At 39.0% G+C, this 23,156-nt stretch overlaps 1 protein-coding gene across 4 annotated transcripts in view; it reads right to left on the reverse strand.

The window, feature by feature from the left end:
* Positions 1–23,156, reverse strand: part of ITGB6 (integrin subunit beta 6) — a 44,241-nt gene that overhangs the window by 7,627 nt on the left and 13,458 nt on the right. For 3 of the 4 annotated variants that reach the window (XM_075093282.1, XM_075093281.1, XM_075093283.1), the window contains 10 exons: positions 22,616–22,862; positions 21,598–21,763; positions 20,932–21,093; positions 20,086–20,181; positions 14,521–14,610; positions 9,363–9,497; positions 8,743–9,160; positions 7,580–7,802; positions 4,966–5,063; positions 25–144 (listed from right to left, as the gene is read on the reverse strand). In XM_075093282.1, coding sequence (XP_074949383.1) covers positions 25–144; positions 4,966–5,063; positions 7,580–7,802; positions 8,743–9,160; positions 9,363–9,497; positions 14,521–14,610; positions 20,086–20,181; positions 20,932–21,093; positions 21,598–21,763; positions 22,616–22,862 — 1,755 coding nt within the window. The remainder of the gene's footprint in view (positions 1–24; positions 145–4,965; positions 5,064–7,579; positions 7,803–8,742; positions 9,161–9,362; positions 9,498–14,520; positions 14,611–20,085; positions 20,182–20,931; positions 21,094–21,597; positions 21,764–22,615; positions 22,863–23,156) is intronic. The other variant, XM_075093284.1, reaches the window with a different exon arrangement.

The following is a 23,156-nucleotide window of genomic DNA, read 5'->3' on the forward strand; positions in this document are numbered from 1 at the left end:
GAAAAAGCAATGTTCGCTGCTTACCTTTCTGTTCTATGCTATGAATGACTGTCCTTCCCTGTTCATCCATAGCCAGTAGAAATGTGATTATACATTCATTTCCCCCCTGCAAAGAGCAGGGAATGGATTTATCCTCTGAATAATCTGCAGAGGGAGGGAAAAATTAATTAATCAGATCAAATGAAATGTAACATGTTAAATTTTATATTTAACAACAACGACTGCTGGTGGCATGTTTGTCACAGCCTCGTCTGTGGATGGTAGAGTGAAAGACAAAAGCAGAAATACTCTCAGAATTTCTACTAAATTTAACAACTTTTCTTCCAGCTCAAGTTTTGGTTTGTTCCTGATTTTTCACTTACATTTCCAAAGAATGGATCCAGGTGTTGTCAATCTGCACTGGCCATCTAGTGCACTTTATTAATCTACAGTACTGTGAATTTCAATGAATTGGAAGTGCTTCCAAGATACTTAACCACCAGTCTAGGAAATATAATAGTCCCCAATTATGCGACAAAGTAAACAGTATGTTCTCTTTGACTTACAGCTACTTCTACTGTGTCTAGATTATGTTTCAGGAGTAGATATACATACATCAAACAGCAATGGATGCTGTTAAAAGGGCTGCCATTTATTTCTTCCACAATAGCCCTGTCAAAGATTAGTGTGTTTCACTACTGTCACAAGAATAAATATAGATTAATAACAGAAAACTGCAGTTCTGGGATCTGTGTAATGTGATTCCAGAGGAAGCAGATAAAAAGTGACCCAAGACAACAGTCTGGCCCCATTTATTTGTCTCACCATTTAACGTACAAAATGCACAAAAAAGTTTTTTAACGCACAAAATCTTAATCCCCCCCCCCCCCCCCCCCCCCCGATTATTCCTAGCTGGGAAACCTTTTCTGCTGGGAAAAGTTCATTCAAAGGGAATAGGGAGACAGGAGGAAGCTGGCTGCGAGGGTTGACATAAAGCAAATAAGATGATGAAAACCAAGACTGTAGGTCCAGAGCCAGAAATGCCGTAATCTGGAGTGTAACCATTATATAATATTTTTACAGAGCAAAAATATCTGACCTTATAAGTGTGTGCAATAGTACCTCTGGGACTGAATGCTTATTATGTTTCCATAAAACCCATGATTTGAATAGCATTGGAAATCTAGGTATGCCTTTCAATACATTTTTAGAAAAACTACTTAGGTTTTCTTTTTAGAGGTAAGAAAAACCAGTAACCTTCTCAAATGTTTCTTTAAAAATAATTGTCACTCTCCATTATTTCTTACCCACTCAAAACTCTAACTGAAATTTCATAAGCAACTGTGCTGAAAATCCTAAGTCCTCAAACTTTGATACAAAAAGTAATGAAATATCGAGTAGGAATCAGACGAGAATATGGATTTTTTTTTTTTCATGCTGCTTATTACCATAAGGTTTGGTCTTACAGAAAACACTATTAGGCACCATAGAAAATATGAAGGTATAGTTGACTAACCTATAGTCCTTTTCTCTGCTTGTTATAAAAAGAGAATCACATCTGGTTGGATTTTAATGGAAACATGCTCTTGATTTGTGATAATCTTGTATTTAACCTGTTGCCTGTCCTTGGTGCGGAGCAGTGTGTTATCTCTCAAGGTTACAGGCAGAAAAGACTTGCCGATGTAACAGGATTTGGTTTTGTTAGAAAGGCCGCAGACTGCAGGGTGAGTGTACTTAATTAATGGCGCTCATTGCCAGGTCACCATTCTAGTAACACTGTTACAAGTTTTGCAATATTTGTTGTTTCCCAACTCTTTTAAGCAAGCAGAATATTAGTTTGCTTTTCTTTTTTTTTTGGGGGTGGGGGGAGGAACAGTGTAGTTGTTTGCTATTCTGAAGGCCCAGAAAAACTTGCAGGCACATTCCAAATATCATCCAGAAGGCACTAACTGCAAATATATTAGTTCTTTTTAAATTGTAATTTTTAATTTAATGTCATAATTTGAGACCAAGGGGAGCAGAAATCTGATTAGGTGCAAGAATGTAGAAATGAAAGCAAAGATGCCAGTTCAAGCTATTCAGAACTCAGCTCACTCTTAGGATTCTTATTTTTCTGATATCATTTTTAGGATGAGGGATCACTAAGAGAGACTATTGCATAGGTTATTTTCAGTTCATCAGCACAAAATTTGCATAGGTAGGTAAACTAATTTACTCCTGTGTAATTTTCTGCCCTCTGCAGTGAATTATCATACTTTGCCCACTTCTGCCTGCAGCCTAAGTCCATTAATTTCAATGGTGTTTGAAATCACTGGAGTCACACTGGAAGAATAATTGGGTAACAGTGGCAAGCTGGAGCCTCCAAGTGTGAAAGGCTGTTTCCTAACAGACACTTAGATGAAAGATTCAACAAAAAATAATTGACTGTAAATTTAAATGTCATTACGCCCTATCTTGTTTGTCTTTTGCTCAACAAAGTCCTTTTTTTTTTTTAACAGTTTCATCTCACTTTGAATCAGAATAACAGAGCGGCACTGATATAGGGGTTTATTCAGGCTCCAGCATCCACTTTGTTGTTGCACTGGCAATCTGTGTGGTGTCAACGCTATGGGGTAGGAAAAACTGAGTTTCTCCAAGGAAAATGTAACTGTCCCTGTTGGGCTTGCGACAGGAGCAGCCTGGTGCCCTGTGGCCGGGGTGGTGGCAGGAGCCACTTTTTAGGGATTGCGGTTCTTCCTGGGTCGTGAGTAAAGCAACAAGGGCTCCTCTTACACCCATCTGGCAAAGGGGAGATTACCCTGATTTAATATTAAAATATTAAAAATGGATGAAAATAAATATTCAAAAGCAACGCCGGCCGTGGAGATAAGCCCAGTAAATGTGAGGCCATCAGCACCTCCGGAGCTGCTGTGCCAGCCCATGCCCTGCTGGATCCCCGGGCGGAGCGGCTGCCCGCAATGCGGCCACCCCGGTGACCCTGCTGCGGGGGAGCAGGAAGAGAAACCACCAGCACCCACAGAACCAAAGCAGAGGAGGCAAAAGGCACGGCTCAGAAGTTAAAACAGGCATTCCCAGGAAACAGGAAAGTGTAAAGCCTGCACTTTTTTTATTGCTCCACAGTTCCTGTCGTTGTGTTGCAACGTATGCACGCAAAAGAGAAAGTAAATCTTTAAGTGCTAATGTTTTATTTAACTGAGAGCTATTTCTAATTTTCAAAAAGCCTTGAAGCATTAAAGAAACTGAAATATAAGCCAGGAAGAAGCAGTGTGCTACTATATGAAGTTACTCAATAATCTGTCTTAAATATCATGTGGTGGTCTAGTTATACCACTTAAATTTTTGTTTTATGTATAAGTAATACAGTTTTGATTTTAGGATTTTGTTTTCTATTCTTTTCAAGATTTTTTTTTTTCCCCTCAGGACTTCTTGAGGCTACCTCCATGCCAAAACCAATCCTTTGAGCTATTACACAAGCATTTAAGATGAAACACAGTTTGCAATGTACTGCTTTTTTTTTTTTTTTTTAAGGGGTTAGGATGGGAACAGTTATCCAGCTTTCATTACAGCAGCTGCTGTAACTGCTGCAAATAAATTTTAAATTTACAGAATTAGCTGACAGTCCCAATCAGGGAAGCACAGGACATGATAAAAAGGAAATAAGCAGGAACAGGAGGTGATGTTGTCATGCTCATATTCCTGTGACCTCTGTGTGCAGGAACAGAGCCGTATAAGTGACTGTTCCTGCTCTTGATTAGTATTCATTATATCTGAAAGTAGAATGTCTTACATATTCCTGGCTACAAATAGCTGCCATCCAGCAATAGCAACCTGAAAATGTCACTAACTACACAGATACAATAAAAGTGTTCATATGATTTTGAAGCTTGTAAAGACATTTTTGTATTTATAAATAAATACTGATGTCTAGGAAGACAAAGCGTAATAATAAAAATTTTAATAAAAATACAAAATTAGGGTTAGTTTTCCTTACAAAGGCAATATTTGCAACTTTTGATCTCTATATTATGGACTACTGTCATCAAAAACAAAAGGTGCAGCTTTGTTGGAAAGATGTGTATCAGTGAAACTTATGCATTCATGCAGCTCTGGATGGGCTTCCAGCAGTTTGCAGGCACAATCCTTAGAGGTGCATACAGCATTCTGTGTTGTCAGCCTAACTTTTACATTTGCCTGATATAATGCTTATGTTTACATCTGTATTGTGGATATAATGCACCTATGTCCTCCATCACCTAACAATTACATTTTGCCATACAATTGGGGTTAGACTTGCTGTAAGAACAATTACAGACTGCCTACTGTACAGGCAAGCACCTTCCTCTACAGGAAAGAAAAAGACTTTTATGTAGTATTTAATTTAAAGTGATATTTTTTTTTCTGAGAATACTGTTTTGTTCAAGGTTAATCCTTATTCCAGAAATTCCCATTGATGGAGGGCAGCTTTGAATTACAACGAGCAACTGAAAGATGTGCTTAGCCTCTAGGATACTAGGAATGCCTCAATAAAACCTGACAAGAAGCAGAACGTCTTTGTCACAGGTTAAAGGGCTGTGTCTACTTGCCAACTGTAATCAAGGGTCTGCATAAGGACTGGAATCAAGTTTTGCATTTGTGTGGTAAAAGAAGCCACACTGGAACTCAGGGTGCAGGTGTGAGTTAATCTCAGGGGCTTTCATCAGCCACTGATTTGCAGGGACTGGTTTCTATTAAATTCTGTCCTTTCTTACATAAGCTGCTTAGAAAGTAAGCGTGATCCAATGAGTTAATTAACCTGGAGGGGTAATACCAGCCCTCATCTGCATTTCCTACTTGCCACAGAAGACCATAGACAAACATCAGTTGCCTTGTGATCCCTAATATAATTCCAGAGCAGAAAAACACGGCTGCTTTCAAACATAAAATTACTAAAAGTGGAAACTATCACTAATCACGCACACACAGAAAAGGAAGATTGAGTGCACAAACCCTCTGCAGTGCTGACAGTTGCATCAACCAATTTGCATTTTTCACTGCATTCTCCTGGTGACTTGTCATCAGAAGCCAAGTGACATTCCACACAGCTCCTGCGGAAAATAATTCAGCAGCTCATCAATCTCTGCCTGTCACAAAGGAACAATATAAAAGCCAGTACATATGCATCTGCATTTTAAAAAGACGCTAAACAAAAGGTCTTGTGCTATGGATACAGTAGTTCTCAGAAATGTGATAGGTATTGCCACCAAAAAAACCCCCTCAACCAACACCAAAAAAACCCCTACCTGAATAAAGGTATTGTGAATAAGCTCTCTCTTGTCCTCTTTTCTCTCCCAGCTTATTAGCTACCAGGCAGAACCCCAGGTAACGTTATTCATGTACGTCTATCAAAGACATGGTGTTACTCACACATAACATTCATTTTCAAAAACAAATATCCTGAACTAAGCTCACACTCAATACCAGCAGAAGGAACGTCTATCAGACGAACAATATCTGAAACTGACTTCAGAGAGATCAAGCTGGGGCACCTACTATAAGTCTCCCTTTGTTGAAAGTCTGTTGGATAATGTATTAAAACACTGTTCAGGTGTCTCTACAGATGTCACTTGGATGTGATTACTTGTCTCAGGAATTACTTAGATGCTATTTAAACTAATGCAATTTACTGGAAAATTGTTTATTTAATGGTGGAATGACAGAAATATTATTTAAAAACACAGAGTCTGAACTAATTCCTTTAGAAGTGTCTGAAAATCTTCCCAGAAATTCAATGAGGATTTTAATAAATCCAGTTGCCAGCTGAGGCTGAACCACGACAATGGAAAAAGGAAACCATGAACAGAATTCACATATGAACATTTTTGATGCAAAATGGACCTTGCTTTAGCCAGACTGAAGGGCTGAGACTCTGAGAAGCAGCCTGAAGGGCTGACTGCTTAAAGATAAAGAAAGAGAAGAACTGCAACAAAACACCCAAATAAACCCTGGCCATCTCCTGTTGCACTGAGTTACATATATCCATGGGAATATGCTGAGGCTGCTGAGATTATCTTCATGGGATGGAGATGACCTTATCACTCTCTCTGGAGATGGTGAATAGTAAAAGCGAGTGGGTAACGGGATAGCCTCTATCTCATGGAGACAAATTCAGTGGTGTTGTTGGTTTTGTCATATTTGCCATGTTTCTCATACTACCACTCTTTTTCTCAGCTGCCTCAATCCCCTCTGACTGGCCTTTCAGCTCTCTTGGTTACCTTACCCAGGTATTCCTAATATTCTCTGTCTCTTGGCTTTCCCTGCCCTGCATTTCAGCAAGGGAGGTGACTACAACACAGAGAACAGATCTAACACTGCATACAATATACATGTTCAAATAGGGTAATGTAATGCCCAACACGTAACTTTATATTTCTTATTCTCTGCCAGATTGGGCAGAGCAAAGCAGCAGCATTGTCCTTTGTGTTTAGAGCTGTTGCATGAAGAAGTTCTCTTTACTTAAAGCTTTCAACAAACTGTTTGGCTTGGTTTTGTAGGTCCAGTTTAGCACTAACATAAATGATTAAATCACATGCCTCAGAACAGCTTCTCATCTCAGATGTAGTGTAGACTGCCATGAGAGTGGCAGAGAGCCGGTATGGAAGAGAAATGGGCCTCAACTCTAAATAAGTAGACATGACATCGTCATGAAACATTAATGCAACTTACACTGACTTGGTGCTCAGCAAGCAAAACGAGGGTCATTAATAATCTGTATTCTGGGAAGCCTAATTCAACTTCTAGCTTAAATTTCTACTGAGTGCCTGCTCATTTTGGACTGACTTTAGCCCTGCAAGAGCTCACGTAATACAAGCATAAGCATGGGTGTATTTAAAGTGGTCAACTTTATGTCACACATATTTTTAGTTGCTTTTTCTGTCATGCACCATAGCATACATCATGCCTCAGAGCAGGAAAGCTACATAAATTTTGTATGCTCATTGAACAGAAGACACTTCACTATTTACAATCAATTTATCCTCAACTTATACATGACATACAGCTATCCACTGATTTCATCCCCAGACTGTGACCTAGTTTATCATAGTTGGGCCTCTTTAATTCAGCGAAGCTTAACTGAATGTGGAGTATGAATTTGCACATGTGTAAAGCTTGAGCAGACAGTGTGACCTTATTAATCCATATGCATGAGGATGGTAATACAAATAGCAAATTTTTCTGTGAGTCCTCATTTTTGCTGTAGCAGCTATGCTGGGACGTTTTCATTCTGTGCTGTGGACTGGAAGGAAGTTCATCTGGTTTTGTCTGATGTTATCATATAAGGCCGCCATTCTGATTAGTTGTACAGCCAGGGCCAGCGGTGGAAGTGTGATGCTTTACTTGTGCTGCGTGAAGGTGATTAAATTATTCACCATAAAGTTCTTTTGTACAAGAGTAATGCTGACAAATTGTTGATGTACAAGTTGTGACTACACCTCTCAAAGGGCAAAGAAGCTCTTGGGTTCTGGTCTGTAAACCCAATGTGCAGTAAGCACACTGCTGAGGCCGTATAGAAGATAGATACCTGGATAATACAAACATCGGAGGTGTAAAACCAGTACATTACCGCCTGGAACTGCAAGGGTCACCGCAAAGAGGGCATTTTTCACACGTTTGGCCTGAAACCCCCGGATGGGTGCAAGCACATGTCCCACAGATGCATTTGCCTCTCCCACTGCACAGCGTCCCATCCTCAGCAATGCAGGCGCTGGTGTCAGTTGTGCAGTTACAGTATTCACCAGTCCATCCACTGTGGCACACGCATTCCCCACAGTCACAGTCACCATTGCCTGGAAAAAGATTTATTATACTTCAAATCAGTCTCTTAATAAGAATCTGAATGATGGCCTTTAAAATCGTTCTCCTTAATAGCAGATATTTTTCCCTCTTCAACTCTTTTCACTCTTAAACATCCTTCTTCCTCCCCCAGCATTTCAGTTTTAAGCCATAGGATCAAATTTTCGCTTAGGCTGGCTGTAAGCCAGTGCAGCTCCATTCTCTTCACTGGAGTCCTCCACACAGATGTTATCTCCCAACAGCGCACAACCTAATGGGTAAATCCTCTTCCATTTATAGCAGCATAATTTCAGCCTATCTATGCAGCACAATCTCATTGCTGGTTCCTGCCAGTTTAACGCTATTCCCATTGTTTCAATAGAATCACTTCTGATTTATAATAGTATAGCCCAGGAAACAAAATTATAAAAACAGGTTCTCAAATTCTGATTGTATCTTACTAAGATAAGCCAAGAATCCTTGAGGTTACTGGGTTAAAATTACAAAAAAATCAGAATTATCCCAAAAGTGATTAATTAGGATTAATTAATTAAAATAGCTATACTTTGATAATTACATCAGAGTGAAACTGTACACTGGCTAACACCAATGTATGCCGATATACTTAACTAAACTTCCTTGGAGCTACAGTCATCTATAGCCATTAAAAGTCTGGCCGAGTATGCTGGTAGCTGATACACTCCAACAAAGCCATACCAACTTAGGCTAGCTAGGGAGTAGTTAAAGGTGTCTCATTTTTAAATTTGAAAGCAGGGTTAAAAATTGTTTCTTGTTTTAAGTCTAAAGATCATTCAGAAATAGTAAATGACACTTTATACAGAATTGATTGCAACTGAATACATGATGAAAATATAGATTAACAAGCTCATAGCTAAGAGTGAGACAATAAAGCTCTAAAATGCAGACACTAAAAACGGCATCAAGGGGCCGTACCTCCACACTGGAGTCCTCTGTGTCTCACACACGAGAAGTCATCGCATTCGCAGCGCGGCCCGTACACCTTTCCGTACAGGGACGGGTGGCAAACGCACTGCCCGCAGTAGCAGTCGCCTCTCCCGCTGCAGGAGCCCTGCTCTGCCGAGCCCTTGCAGGAGCTGGCGCCGAGAGAGCTCTCATCGCATTCACAGTGTGGCCCCGCGTACCCGGGGCTGCAGACGCACACACCGCACTCAAACAATCCTTTCCCTTTGTTGCATTTTGGGCTGTTCATCTCAGCCTTTGCCTGACAGTTACAGCTGCACTGGGGATGAATTTCCATTTCCAGTGTGTCACGGAGCCCCACTGGTTTTATCGCAACATGCCTTCTGTTTTTTTCACAAGAGGAGAGACTTAGAGTCACATTGAAAGAGACCTGGAAGAGAAAATGGTGGCTGTTCAGGGCTGCAGAGCACTCTGGAAGCACATGCAGGGGACAGAACAAGAGGGTTGTAGGTACCACATGCTTTCTTTGTAACTCGTTTGGAGGAAGCTTATCTAATAGAGAGCAAACTCTCTACTTTGGTGTCCTAAATTCTCTGGACTTCATATCTTCTGAGAATTTGTTCTTTACTTACTGTGTCTCCCACTTTCACATGAGAGCATTTCCTCTGACGTGGAAAAAAGGTCCCATTGTTACAGATGGCCGTGAAAGAGAGATTGAGCCCTTCTGTCTCTCCCAAGACCTCCAGCTCCACCTCGGACCTCAGCTCCTTAAAGGAAAAGGCAGGAGATGAATGGAGCGATAACACTGCCAAGCTCTGCTAATGCTCCACGTTTGTATAACATCGACTGTAACTTATCCTGACTTAGACAGGAGTAAAATTCGTCGGTTTGGCACTTTATATAGAGACTTCTCTATTGCAAGAAAAATGGGGAATGAGCAAAACAAAGCAAGTGCCAACAGAATCAGCTTGCAGTGGAAAGCAATGGTGGTGTCAGTTTAATATTCGCTATCATGGGGCTTATTTCCTGCCCTTGCGGGTGAATAAATTCAGTCTTTTATTAAATTGTCTTTCATCACTAAGTGCTCTGCTGACTGATACAGGTTTTCCTTTAGCTCTGGTTATACTGAAGAACAGATCTGTGTCCCTGATTGCATTGCTAGCACTGGGCTTTTCCTGATTAGCCAGCCTATGTCAATATTACTCCCTCTTTATCTCTCCTGGTAGAATCAAACCTCACAATCCCTCTCGCGGCAGGGCAGGCTCTGAGCTTAGTTTTGCCTCAGTGCGGGGCCTCCGTGAGTTAGCCCGATGTTTCCAGGACCAGAGCCAGAGTCGAGTCCCATGGTAAGCTCCCGCAGCCAAGGGTCTCACTCCTTTCCTTTCTTCTCCCGATGGAAATTCCTGCTTCATGAGCTGTCAGTGCTATTTCAAGTTGTATTCAACAATGTTCTCATTTCTTAAATCGATTTGTTCAATCAAACTTTCATTTATTAAGTGAAAAACTTACTTCCTGAATTCTCTTATACCAGCTTTTTATATTTAACTATTTAAAATATTTTATAGCAACTTTGCTTGCGCAACTTAGCCTTAATCCAAAGACTATAGCAGACCATGGGGAAATTCCCTATGACTTCATTGGGCTGTGGATGCAGTAAATGGAAATTTTTCAAAAAAGTACCTTAGTAATTGCCCAGGAAAAGCCTCACTGACTCGGCTTTGTGTTCTTGTGAGCTTAATTGCTTTACAAAATGCCCCCTGCCCTTCAATCATAGCATGAGGAGCTCGCTGACCTGACTTCAGTGAGTCATCCTAGTAAAGGCATTGGCGTGACTCACTGGAGTAAAGGTCTGGTGGGGTAAAACAACCTAAAAGTAGAATAGGTATAAACCTGCATAGACAACTCCCTGTCCTTTGTACATGTCCTGGATTCCCTGGAAATTGTCTTAGGGTTGTGTCTGGTGGGGTTTTTTTAACGTCTCTTTTCATTTGGAACACCTTGTCAGTAAACCAAAGCACTTTAATAAAGGACAGCAACACGTTGTGCCAGACACGCTCGCGTAATACCCAGAGCTCTTTCCAGCCCACAGCCAGAGCAGTAAAACCCTGCGCTGGGCATCAGGTTGGTCACTTTGGTAGCTCTGGATGTGTCCAATTTTCCCTTCACATTTGTTTTAGAGTTAGGTGCTGATCTTGCTATTGAAACAATGCAGAGATTCTTAGGAAATAATTTGTTTGCAATAGCTGGGCTCTCACAAAAGGACCAAAGCTAGCAAACTTCTAGATAAAACTGTGAATGTTGGTATGTGTTGATCCTGCAGGAAATATCACCAAATAGTTCCTCTTCCACCAGCTGTAAACCTACAAGGCTCAAATAGAATACAACTGCGAGAGAAAATGAAATGCTGCTGAACACCAAGACGTAGTAGTTTGAATCCTGGTGCCTGTACTGGGTCATTATGAACATGCCTCACTGTTGTGAGAAGTCAAAATATGCACTGTACACCACTGAAAATGAATGCATAAACTGACAAACTCCAGTTTCTTAGATCTTAATGTCTGGGAGGACTTCTAATGGTGTTTTAAATCTAATAAGCTGCCTGGCCTTAGTTTGGGGACAAATAGCAGGCAGTTTAGTGAGCTTTAAGCCATTCACAGAGCAACATTTGTGGTTCAAAAAATGTTCTGAATGAAACAACAGACAAAGCAGTGTTACAAACTTATGCCCTTGTGTTACCTGTCCTTTTTTAATATATTATTTCTTTGGTCTTATTTTCCCATAAGTGAAAAGACCAAGCACTGAAAAGAGAGTGGAATTTTTCTGAAATTTTAAAATCCTGCAATGACTTTAATCAAATGGCCTGATATCTGTCACAATGCATTTTAGCCTACAGCTCTGCAATATAAAGTTAAACAGAATTCAGTGTTAAACAAAGCAGGCAGAAATATGCTTACAGAAGAAAATGAATCATACTTGGAAAGACCATGAGAACGCCTTGTAACAAATATTTTGACAGCTCAGACTTTCTTAACTTGCTTACTTCCTCTCTGAAGCCTTTAGATAGCAACACATGGTGAATGGTATTGGCAAACCTTGTGTTTGTACAGCAAGCAAAGACTCAAAAGCACTTTAAAAGCATTAAAAGATTTAGCTTAACTCTACTCTTGGGGAGTGAATAGTTATTTATTCCTTTTTTGTGGGTAAAGAGAGACACTGGGCATTGAATTACGCTGCTGAGAGTACCATGAGAAGGCTGTGACAAAAATGGAAGTAGATCTTTTGTTTTACATGTGATTTCTAACCCTGCTTTCCCCCCTCCCAGTCAAAAAAAAAAAAAAAAAAAAAAAGAGGTGTCTTCACTTATGTCGAATAAGGTGGTTTTCAGTTTTTCCTGCTTGGAAGATTTTCAATCACGAAGCAGTAAGATTGTTAACCTTTAAGGTTAAGTGTGATAAAATGGGCTCCGGGAAATTTTGAGTGTGGCATGTTGCCACTTGTACACTTCGTATATGTTGAAATGTACGTGGGATTTTAAGAACCTGTGAGCAACTCTGGGGCATGGTCCAGACATGCTATACCTGAATGAGGACACGATGAGTTATGGCCTGAAGGCAGGAGCACTGTTCCTGCAGCCGCCTTCCTGCTGCTATGGGAGGCGAGCGAGCACTGAGCTCCGAGCCCCCTCCAAATCCTGCCCACAGCACGGCTGGACCCGGCCCCGGACGAATCAACTCAGGAGCTGCACCCGGGGTCATCACTGACAGCTCTGGGAGTTGATCTGCTCAAAGCACGCAGCAGCTAAAAAGCCAAAAATATCCTGGGCATCGTGAGCAAGGATACTGAGAGCAAGACAGGGCATCATTTGGCCTCTGTATAAACCTCAGTGTGCCCTGTCTAGCGTACTGCAAGCTCTTCTGGTCTCCACATCTCAGGAAGGACTCATTGGATTCAGCAGCTGAGAAGAGACTTAAAAGACTGGGATTGTCCGATGTGAAGAAAAGGTTGCGGGGGTGGAAGGTGTCTCAGTGATAAACTATTATGGAATCATGAAGAAATGAAGATAAGGTGAATGCAGAACTGTTATTCACCAAACCCTGCAACACCAGAACTAAGGTGCACTCAATAAAACTTCAAAGCATAGGGAGTAATCTGAAATGGGAAAAATAAAAATGTATCTTGACACAGTGCAACTGAACTCCTTTTTGCCACAGAAGGCAATGGAGACTGAAAATATCAGCAGGTTCAAAAAGAAGAGTAGGAAAGATAAACCATAGACAACAGGTAACACTAGGGGGAAGAGGCAAGGATGCACTCTCCACATTTCCAGGGTTCCAGCAAGGCAGAGGGTGCCGTGACACTGCATTTAGAGGAAGCACCGTTCTGCACTTAACACAATGTTGCAGCAAAGGCACCAGGACACAGCGCTGGAACAATTAATGTTTTTCCGTTACTCACTGGACAACAAAATGGTAGTCCAGCTGTTAAATGTGGGAACCTCAGTCTATATGTTAGAGTGCCAGCCTCAAGACAACAGGTTGGACTCCAGAAGTAAAATCCTGGTGCCAGTGGATGTTTCGCAATAGCTTTGCTCATGTGAAGGTTTCCCCCCTATTTATTACAATGTGTAGACTCCCAAGATTAACCTTAAAGTTCTTTGCTTATTTAATTTTCCATAGTACAGAGAATTTTCTGGAATTTTTTGTTCCATTTTAAAAAATCATGACTCACCAATTGTATTCCTTTTATAAGAGTTAGAAGAATTTGGTTTGCTTTCCTATCATCAACACCAAAATAATTTTGGGCATAATGGTGATTGTCTTATTCAGTTGATAGGAGGAAGAGCAGAAAAAAAAAGTAAGAAAATGAATAGAAGCTCTTTGCAAAGAGATATTTTGCATTGTAGCCAACTGGTAGAACAGGTTTTTAATAAAAAGGGGCTGAAAGGCAAGAAAGAAATCTATGGTATATCAGCATATATGTAAATGAATATATCTGTGTGAAGACATGTAAAACTATCTAAAAACATTCCCCTGAAAGAAGAGAACCAGGCAGCCAGGATGCGTTTTACAAACGAAGCTCTGAAGAGCAGTGCTGTGTTAATGTCTCTGGCATCTTTACACTATTTCTTGGTATTACCTAAACAAACCCTTTCCAGTCTTGGTATGATCTGAACAAACCCAGTTTAGCTCCTGTGGTCTGCTTTTTAAAAACCTCAGAACAGCCTCACAGGGGCAGCATCAAATTGCTAAAGCAGAGAAGAGCACTGAGCGCAGGACAGTGCTTTTTTTCCCCCAGATATTCCTGCAGAGCAATTGCACATCTGCTCTGGCGACAGCTACCGATGGGAGAGTTGAGTCCCTGTAGAAGTATTGAACTGGGACACCTGAAGAGCTATATTAAATAAGGCTTAATAGTAGGTGTGAAATAGAGGGCGGTGAAGACAGCATGTCAGATGATGTGAATTTAGCATTCCAGCACAAGTAAGGAAGGACAGAATGTTAGAGGCATTTTATCTGGAAAACCATGAAAACTGGATATAATTCTACGTAGCTCTACAGTTAATTTCAGTAGAGATGAGTAAGCATAAATTACAAATAAAACTACTGTTTCTGTGCTCGCTTAATCCTCAGAGTAAACAAAACTTTTCCTGTTAAGGTCAGCACCTCAGCATAAAAAAATTATGTTATTTGATTCTTGTTCTGCACTGATTATAAGACACTTGTTTTTGCAAAATTGCAACCTAATTTTGAAATACAGACGTGCAGGAAGAAAACATTACAACCACCTTACCTGATATGCAGCAATGATCAACTGGAGAATATTTCCAGAATCCTTCTGTAGTCGTCCAACAGTAGCTCCAGGAATAAGCTTTGCATAGCTCTGAAAATATTTTAAGAAAAATGTAAAGCATTTAAAAAAAGACTAAATGACAAGGTAGGTGGCAGAGAGCTACCATCTGGAAAAGAATAAAATATATTGGCGCCAACTAAAATAAATAATGGTGGCATTTTCAGGGACCCTTGCAGGCTCAATAGTGCACGTCCTATGGAAAAAGTCCTATGGAGAAGCACTTCACTGAAAGTTATATAGACATATACTGCTAAATCACCTCTGTGCGCTTGGAAGTCTGATACTATAGTATTTTTCAGTTATAATTTCTTAAATTTAGAAGGAAGATATAGTCTATCAACAGTTGTGCTTTTCTTCAATAAAAATAACCAAAACCAGATTCAGCTGCTCTACTGCTGCTGTACTATTTGAGAGTCTTGGACTTTACATTCAATAACAGCCGTCACTTTCTTATCTTTGCAAGCAACTGAGCATCTTGAATTCTGATTAGTGTGGGCACAGAAGTTATGAAGTTTAAACTAAGGGCTACAAGAACTTTGAAAAAAGGCCCTTAAAAAAAACTGCTGCTGGTTTATGATCGTTGTAACACCCCACATGTATCCCATGGTCTGTGGCCATGACTGATTATATGTTGACTTTATGTTAATAATATCGTGCCAATTTAACAGATTATTTCAGTAATAAGCTTTCTTTTCTTTTTGCATTAAATTGCATTGTGACACTAACATGACATATAACAGCTAGATTTTAAATATGCTTGATTAAAATTTATCTCGCCTGATTGTTAACTACCTGAACTTCTCTTGCTTGTACCCATGCCTTTGGAAAATTATAAATGCTGATCATTAAAAACACACACTGTAGCATTCATTTTCCTTGGCAATTTATCATATCAATGGTGTTGTTTTAATTAAAAGAAATCCAGAGGGCTCTTAATAAACATGGTTAGTTTTATACCCTTATATCTCTCTTATACTTTACGTCTCCAAAAGCCCTGTGATTACTTTATATATTATGTATGGAATACTTATCATTCATTAGATTTCTAAAGTGCTATCGTAAATCAGTGGGATTAACTGCATTTTATGTTACAGCTGGTGGCTTTGCATTCCTGACTCCTCCTGTGATTAGTGCTCTCTCAAGGATTCTTAGAATATTGAAACTGTGCATTTTGTACACGTGGACCTTTCGGGAGATAATTATAAGAAAAGACGATAAACCTGGAATTTGAAGTATAGCACCCTTTAATCTGTGGCATGCAAAGCAAACAGCAGGGATGTACTGTTCTGAAGACTTCGTTTTATCTTTCCTCTTTGAACAAAAATTTTCCGTATGGTGATACAAGGATGACATTGCAAGCCCAATCTAAGTGTGTATCTCCAGTTCATTGGTTAAAACCTATCTTTTAGCAAATATTTCTGTTTAACCATTAACAAGATGAGGCAGACTGATGCTTTTGGAGTGCCTCTATCATAAAACATCCTAAGAATGTAATAGAATTTAGTATTTTAGCAAATATTCATTAAAAGGTAAAGTGCCTTTTTATAGAGATACTCTGATTCACGTTAGTGAAATTTGACAATTACATATTTGAGTTCACTGGGGTTATGCCTAATTTTTAGCAGTGTAAATGATAGAGTAATTTTCATAATAAATAGAGTGTCATGCCAATTTTATAAAAATAATCTGAAATTCTGTACAAGTGTGGAGACCGGAGTATTTTTAGTTCACTTTTCAGCAGTGAAATGCAGTCTGAAACCCCCAATTTTCAAGTTGTTTTCTCCTGTGATATAAAAAGAAATAATTTCTTCAAAAAAGAGCAGTTTGTGCTTCAACAGCAGTGCTGTTCAGTCAGGATTAAAGAGGGATTCTTTCCCCTCATCCAAATCTGAATAAATTTTTAAAGAATTCTGCTTGAAAACAAATAACATAACTACTTCATGAAACCTTAAAGACTGGTGTTTTCTTTTATACCAAAATAGGATTTGCACAGTTTGTCAAAATATCATTATAATTGCAATATTCACAGATGCTTTTTAAATTAATAGCTTTTATAGAATAAAAGCATTCCCTACTGCTTTGGTATGAGTCAGCTGAGACTAATGATGCAAAAAGTTAGACATATGCAAATATATTTTAAAAGACCTTTTTCGGGGAAAAAAAAAAAACTTTTTATAAATAATGTCAAATTATCAGGTCTCAGTGTGAGGAACTTCCTTCCCTTTCTTGCATTTAATTTTGAGTGGCCTCATAAATGTTTCCACGTGACTGTTTCTAAAGTTCTTGTGGTCAGGGAGATCATCAGACCTAAACCATCCTCCTCTTTTAGATTGCTGTGCAGTAGCTGTTTGGTTGCGCGGGAGGATCAAAACTACATCAGCTACGTTACAAGCATATGTATTCTGTGCTTGTGCAATCCGTAATATTTGTGTGTTAGATAATAATACACATGCATGTAAGTGGATAAACTGAAAATTCAGTAGAAGAGGATCAAGCATATTAAATGACTGAATTATTTTGGGCTAAATTGTTGGGGATTATACAGGGCTAGAAATATAAAATATATATTTGACAGTCTGAACACTGCACTTAATACTAATGGAATCTATCGAGTCTATTTAAAGGGGTGCTTTCTAAGTCCTCACAGTCATTTTAATGTACGTTTGTCCCTAAGAACTGAATTATAAATAGCAATGGTCAATTTTGGGGTCTGATATAATTAGATGCTGAGTTCAAGTAGATTTGAGATGAGATATTTGAGGAGCGGCTTTCCACCTCAAAGGAAAATTAAGTTCGTGAGGGTTTTCTGAGGGAGACTGCAAACTTTCCATCACCGTGGCTTCTAAAAAGTAGTAAAACACCAAGAGAAGACTGGTGTAATGGTGGTGCCCAAGTGCCGGTTTAGGGTCCTCTCCCAGCTCTTCCAGGCTACCTGAGCAGTCCCCTTACTACAGAAGTAACTCTCAATGTCTTGCTTTGTTCTTTTTCCATTCTTAAGCATGGATACATGGTTATTTACATTTATATTACAAATCTGAATCACACAGATGAAAACATGACACTGTTGTCCCATTTGCAGGCCCTACATATATCCTTGAAAGTATACTGTAGTGTGGAGAAACTGCACTCAGAGACTTACATATGATCTTTGGACTTGCTGAGACTGATTTTTGACGTCATCTACAGGATAGAAAGCAGACTGTAACAACTATAGCTATCCAAATAAGTGACAGAAAACAGTATTGAAAATATGAAAGCAGCAGATAGAATATAGTCAATGGGATTACTATATACTCTACGAAATAGAAGATGGTAGCACTTTTTTTCCCTAACAAAACAGTAACATGGACAAACCATTGCCCTGTTGGGTTAACAATGGCTTGCATTTTTGTCAGCTATAAATCTTTGTTTAGTGTTCCCAGTGAACAAAGGGTGCCCACGTGATAACTTTGATACTGGTATAACAATGACACAGCGATACTGAAATAGAAAACCCCTGATAAGAACATTGTTGGCCAACTTTGAGGGTGACCGCTGGTACTTTCCAAGGGAAAATATAATGCCATCAGTTTCTTTGGACAAAATAAGGCTTTGTAAATCAAAGAGATACTTCCAAGCCACTTTCTAGAACAGCTCTTATTCATGCAGTTCCTATTAAAATCAGTGAAAAAAAATTCACTTGTCATTAATTGGGACCCTACTAAGAAAATGTTGAGCAATGATGTGATTTAGTAAATGCTTTTAATTCACAAATTTTAATTAATCTATGCTATGACTATAGAATCCCAGTGCATTTGTAAGTGGTTTGCTTCTACTACTGTTGATCTAGATTTTCACGCTTCAGCTCAGTATTCAATAGTCTTTAAAAAAGCGAGGCAGTCAGTGCTCCAAGATGAAATGTTTCCTCCCTTGTCAAAACTGTAATCTGAGAATCAGTTTATGAAAGATGTGAATCTTGTAGCTTTTGTCAAACACCTGGAGTATTAGTCTTACTCAAAACAACTCTACAACTGGAACAAGTCAGGGAAGCCCTGAGGAGTCTTCCCTAGGTTACACAGAGGACAGAAATAGAAAATCATCACACTGGTGAGTACTTCAAGGACTCTGCTGCTCTCTCTACTGTAACATAGGACCTTTTCCCCTACCCTTTATTTCCTATTTTTCACATGGTTATCACACCAGAGGAACACCTTTCTTCTCATTCCTTTACTTTTGGCTGTTAATGAGGAATGCTGTGCGAGGATTGTTCGTTTGGAAAGCCAAGCTTATTGTATCAGCAGGATCACGCTTACTGACTCCCTCTCAAACAACCTGAATAAATTTGGAGGCACAGTTTCTCTTCCCTTGAGTCCCTTCACACAGTGGTATATGGTCAGGCAGCCAAGCATAGGTTGCAAAACCCCTTATTATCCTCACTGAATTCTTATCTAGAATTTCTTTTTGCACGTGAAGATTTCTTCCCAGCAGAAGGACTGGAAAGAAAAAGAAATAAGAATTGCCATCATCCTTCTTATTTTATATTGAGGGCTTTTGCTCACATTCACGGCAAAAATCAGTTAAGCAGTGAAAGGAAGATGTGTACCCAAGAGGCTCTTTACAAGCAAAATGTCCTTTTTTAGCTCTGTCCTTGCAGCCTCAGCTCACAGCTGGAACACCAACCAGCCAAAGACACATGAAGCTTCAGGAGAACTTACACCTGTGGAAGCTGAAAACAGGTGCTTGTACAGATGACTGATAGAGCTGCAGGTATGAATGATATTCAGTTTATTAAAAAATGTTGATTTTGCATATCCGCAACCACTGCTCCTCTGCTCTCCCCTCTCTCCTGGTTCCCATTTCACCTAACAGGGCTTCATAGAGCAGGAAATTACTTCATAGAACAGGACTCTGGGAATCCTAACATCAAAAATTCCTGTAATAAAGTGCTTTCCCTCAGTGGGCATGAGGAGTAATATATGAGGGAAGAGGTCTTTGTCCATCATGTTTTGTGTTTTTAATCTTGCCACTACTTTCCCGTTTGTCTCATTGGAAAGAGTCACAAACAAAGACAAATAAATAAAACTGTCAGGTCAGCTAAAAAAAACCCATCATCTCAGAGTTGAGCATGAATACGAATGTATTTTTTCAGAATATATTCTTGTCTTATAAAAGTAAGAACAGGCCCAGGTGTCCTTCTCTAGCCTTATAAAATACAAAAGGCTAATCATAGTGATTTGATTACACCGCATAGTTTAGCAATACTTAGTCTGACAATCCTTGACTTAAAAAATTAGTGTGATTCAACTTGAAATCCAATGTAAAAGTTACCTAAGGACATCAAAATCAATACATGAAGAAGCACTTCCTAAGTAAAAGAGACTTTCTCTGACGTATAATTTCTTAGCTATTGTTATTACATAAATATCTTACAGAATTCAGTCCTTAATACTAGAATTACTGTATCAGCTGTGAGAAAGGGTGAACCTTAAAATGAATACTGGAGAACGAACATTTTAATTTGCTTACCTCATATAAGTGAACTTGTTCATTTGTTACAGCAAAAATTAATAAAACGTTGTTTTGCACAAGTTTGTCAATTAATTGTCCAATTGTGGGATACTCCTGCAAATAAACAGAAGAGAGCCACATCAGTCCGGTTTTCATGTGCGCCCAGTTGCTACTTATCTCCCATAAAACACGCATTCAAATATTCATAATTAACACTGTATTCTTTGTGTAGTATAAACTATAATTAGGCACTACATGTATACAAAATAAAAGTATATATAATTTCCTCGCCTTGTTTTTAAGGAAACCCCTCCGAGAAAAGTACAGTGCCAGCCTCCATACTGGGACACTTGGCTCAGTAGCATCTGTGATATATATATAATCCAAAGAATAACACTGCACCAGAGCAACTGGGTATTTGTCCTAGACTGAACACTGTAGTGTATATATTAGGTATTTTTGAACACTGAATCTTAAGCTGGTAAGTTCTCCTACGTGAACAGTGTCTTACAAATTCCTGAATGCCTCCTGAATTCACACCCTTACAGGAAACACGATTAATGCAAATTTTGCTTTCCATGCAGAAGGAAATACTAATCAGTCCCATTCTATATGTTTTCCAGGTTAGCAGGAATAAGATTTGTGCTTTCTTTTTTTCCCAGTTATAATCTATCCTAACGCCATACAAACACACTGTTCTCTTTTTACTGAAATGTGCAAATACAAGTAAAATGAAATATCTGGATTCCCCAACTTTTACACATTTCAGTGGTAAAGGTGTACTTGTATTTATTTTCTAAGTTGTTCATGTTAGTCTTTAAATTTCCAGATTTTGAGAGTTGTACGAAATTCTTAGTAAATTACCAGAACAGTTGACATGGAATATTCATTATTGTGGTCCAAATGGCAGTTCCCATCATTAGGAATAACAATCCCTGCCAGTTTACTGTCCATCCCAATATGGGAATCAGCATCACTCACAAACACCAGCAAATGTAGAGAATCATTCCTCCATCCAATTTTGTCCTGTCATTTAAAATACATTAGTTTAGCAGGCTGTATTGCACTCCAGTATAGGAAAGCAGCAAGAGATTTGGAGAACGTCATCTCAAAATAAATTAAGGGAATCATTTTAAAGGGAGCATGAAAAAATCTTTGGCAAACATTTTGTCTCCCCATTGCTGTGTTTAATAACACGGGCTGTCCATGTTCATGTCAATCTGTTTACTACTCTAAATATTGTTAATAAAAAATATTTAAAGAAAAAACAATCAAGAAAACAGACCCAGTAATTATACAGTTATTTTATTTATTTATCACTGGCAATTAAAAAGAAACACTAAAATATTGCAATATGCATGTTTTACTTGACACAGCCAGAAGTATTTTCACACAAATATAATGAAGCTCTTGGACTGTATATTAAAAAATCTTGAAAAATAACAATCTACTTCTTTGAAATACAACCATATAATACTAGAAGTGGTAACATACAGAATAATTACTATTATACCTAGAAGTTTCAATTACCTTGCAAACAGCTGCCTGCATAATTGCATCAAATCCTCCCTCTGGAGTGTCTATATTAGCAGAGATTCGCTGTCCTTTCACAATTTCATTAAATTTTTCAGAATCATTCGTAAGCGGCAAAACATGTTTGTATCCAAAGGTGGGTAAGCACTCATATGGTACACTTCTAAAAGATAAGTGAGACAGCTTATGGATAATACAGAGTAAAAAATCACTACAACAGCTACCTCGCAGGCCTCTCCAGATTAGGTTTGGTCATGTGTCTCTGTGTCTGAGGTAGATCTAGTGAAAAACACAAGAGAATCATAGAGCATCCAGTGAGGTGGCCAATGCACACAGGTCTGCATAAAGCCTCCTAGAGCAGTGTAATTCAGCCAGTTAACAACGTGCAGTCCTCGCCGTGCTCCCCACTGTACCTTGCTTTCATACTCAGAAACACGTTAGGATCTGTAGTCCCTTAATGACATTCAGAGAGCACCACCAAGCTGCTGCAGTCCTGCTTCAGGCTGCAGAGCGCAGCTTCTCCTCCACGTACGTAAGGAAAGGACTAAGGCAGCCTGGGTTTGGGGGATACTGCTAGACCTTATGGGGAAAAAAAACAGGAAAACACCATTGATGGGTAAATGAAACTGCTGTTCTGTGTTAGGCTTGAGTTTGCACCTGCTTGGTATAGCAATGTCATAAAATTCCTGTATATATGTATATTCTAGCAAATCAAAGGAAAATGCATAATTATTCTGCATACCTGTTTGTTAACCCATTAAACACATTTGTAACTAGCAGCAACAGGCAAAAAGCAGAATCACTCCCGGATTCCTCTCTCCAAATAACGTAAAACTCGACAGAATAATGATCAGAGTGTGAAACTGAAAGAAACAAATCTCGTTTCCCAAACTGACTCAGTTACAGCTGGAAGAGGGCAGAAGCTTCAGGGAGGCTGCTGAATGGTATTTTATCCTAAAGATTAATATGACTTAATGTTGGCATGCAAACAGAGGTAGGTATTTTCCCTGCCTACCTGCAAGGGTTGTTTATTTCTTCAGATGTAGTTTTGATAAATGGTGAAACTGGTTTTTCAACAAAGGATCCAAACCCCAGTCTGAAGTTGCTTGTCAGTTTTGACATTTCTTTGGAAAGAGTTGACCCCAGTTCTTTGATTGTATTCAGGTCATCATCCATGGAGGCTGAAAGATCCATGAGGTAATAGAGATCAATTGGATAATCTTCAGTTTGGCGAACCTTGATCTGTATTGTTTCTTCATGTCCTATGAAGGTCATGGCAAAGTGGGATACATATCAGCACTTTATTTAGAAGTTATAAGTTAACTTATAAGTTATAAGTTAAGCAACACCAAATTGCTCATAAATTTATATATATGGTGAAAATTATGTAGTATTTCAAATCATCAGTAGAATTAAAAAAAAAAGGAACCAACATAAAAAATTCTCCGTCAACTAAAATCTCAAAGAGGAGGTTTGAAAAATTAAAAGCTTGCCTAGTGTTTTTTATAAAGTGTTCTTCAGAAAAGCCATAACCATAGATTTACAACTGATTGCTG

This window comes from Phalacrocorax aristotelis, chromosome 5 (genome assembly GCF_949628215.1).
Source record: "Phalacrocorax aristotelis chromosome 5, bGulAri2.1, whole genome shotgun sequence".
NCBI classification, from domain to species: domain Eukaryota; kingdom Metazoa; phylum Chordata; class Aves; order Suliformes; family Phalacrocoracidae; genus Phalacrocorax; species Phalacrocorax aristotelis.